This window comes from Malurus melanocephalus, unplaced genomic scaffold, assembly GCF_030028575.1.
Source record: "Malurus melanocephalus ecotype Western Australia unplaced genomic scaffold, MMel_1.1 scaffold_8, whole genome shotgun sequence".
Classification (NCBI taxonomy): domain Eukaryota; kingdom Metazoa; phylum Chordata; class Aves; order Passeriformes; family Maluridae; genus Malurus; species Malurus melanocephalus.
The window spans coordinates 2,619,548-2,621,197 of NW_026623240.1; the positions used below are offsets into that span (position 1 = coordinate 2,619,548).

The 1,650-nt window shown below is 67.0% G+C and overlaps 1 protein-coding gene across 1 annotated transcript in view; it reads left to right on the forward strand.

The window, feature by feature from the left end:
* The first annotated feature begins 698 nt into the window (after positions 1 to 698).
* Positions 699 to 1,650, forward strand: part of BARHL2 (BarH like homeobox 2) — a 3,947-nt gene continuing 2,995 nt past the window's right edge. Inside the window, exon 1 of the mRNA XM_057373231.1 lies at positions 699 to 1,445. Coding sequence (XP_057229214.1) covers positions 866 to 1,445 — 580 coding nt within the window. The 5' untranslated portion in view covers positions 699 to 865. The remainder of the gene's footprint in view (positions 1,446 to 1,650) is intronic.

Consider the following 1,650-nt stretch of genomic DNA (forward strand, 5'->3'; position numbering starts at 1 on the left):
GCTGTGCCCCGTCCCCCTGTGCCCCYGTGGTCACCGGTCGCTGATGGTGCTTTTGGGGCTGGTCGGATCTAGAGGCTACTGCAGGCCGGGAGGGGGGAATATCGGACTGCGCTTCATAGGACCCTGGAAATTGTAATTACTACTAAAATAAAACTCAGAGAACTCTAAATCATTCATTATCACCTTTATAATTACTCTTCTAATTAGTTTGACGCGCTGCTTCATCAGGATTAATACGTCGCCTTGTCGCAGGCACTTCCCATTATTCTGATATTCAGCCGGGGAACCGTCCCGGGAACACGGGATGATACTCTCCGGGGGATGCGATCCGGCGGCCGGGGAATCAAGGCCCGACGGGGCGGCGGCGGGGATGGGGATGGGGACGGGCCCGGGAGGGAACGGGGGCGCGCCCCCCCCGCGTCCGTGCCCGCCGCCGCCGCCGATTGGCTGCCGCCCGCGCTGCGTCAGCCCCCTCTCGGCCCTCCGCCAATGGGGGCGGGCGGCGGCGGCGGCAAAAGCCCGGGTTTAGAATAAACGGCGGGGGGGCCGCGGCGGCTGTGACGTCACGGGGGGAGTCGCCGCCGCCGAGAGGAGCTCGGTGGGCACGGGCGGGCGCGCCGCAGTGGCCGGTGTCCGCCCCGCTCCGCTCCGCGCCCGCAACTTCCCGCAACAAAGTTGGTGAGCGGCGAACCGGCCCGGCGGCGATGTGGGGCTCGGCGGGAGCCCCGAGTTAGTGTCGACCGCGCCGCCGGTGCGCGGGTCGGGGTAACCCGGTTCCGCCCCTCCCATCCCTTCTCCTCCACCCCCGGTGAGAGACCCCCGCGGCCGCCCACGGGGATGCGGACGCGGCGCTGAGCGGTCCGCCATGGAGGGGCCGAGCGGGTCCAGCTTCGGGATAGATACGATCCTGTCGGGTGGCAGCACCGGCAGCCCCGGAGTCATGAACGGAGATTTTCGCCCCCACGGCGACGGCCGGCCGGCGGATTTTAGGAGCCAGGCCACGCCGTCCCCCTGCTCGGAAATCGACACGGTGGGGACGGCGCCCTCATCGCCCATCTCGGTGAGCATGGAGCACCCCGAGCAGCACCTGGGGGTGGCGGAAAGCCTCCCGCCGCCGCCGCACCACCTCCACCTCGGCCCGCACCCGCCGCCGCCGCCGCCGAGTTTGCAGCCGTCGCCCCCGCAGCCACCGCCGCCCCAGCTGGGCTCGGCCAGCTCTGGCCCCAGGACTTCCACCTCTTCTTTTTTAATTAAGGACATTTTGGGCGACAGCAAACCGCTAGCGGCGTGTGCACCTTACAGTACCAGCGTTCCCTCTCCCCATCACACTCCCAAGCAGGAGGGCAGCGCGGCCCCGGAGAGCTTCAGGCCCAAACTCGAGCAGGAGGACGGCAAAGCCAAGCTCGATAAGCGCGACGACACGCAGGGGGACATCAAATGCCACGGTGAGTACGGCACGGCCCGACTCCGCACCGGCGCGGCCGCCGGTGTAACCGGGGCCACGGTGCTCGGCCGCACTGGTGAAAAGAAAATCGGGGAGAAAACCTGCGGTGGGAGCTCTCGCTCTGCCGGGGCCGCTCAGTGATGCTCGCTACCGCGGGGATAAGGTCGGTAGGAAATTAAATTAAATCAAATCAAATCGAGTTGCTG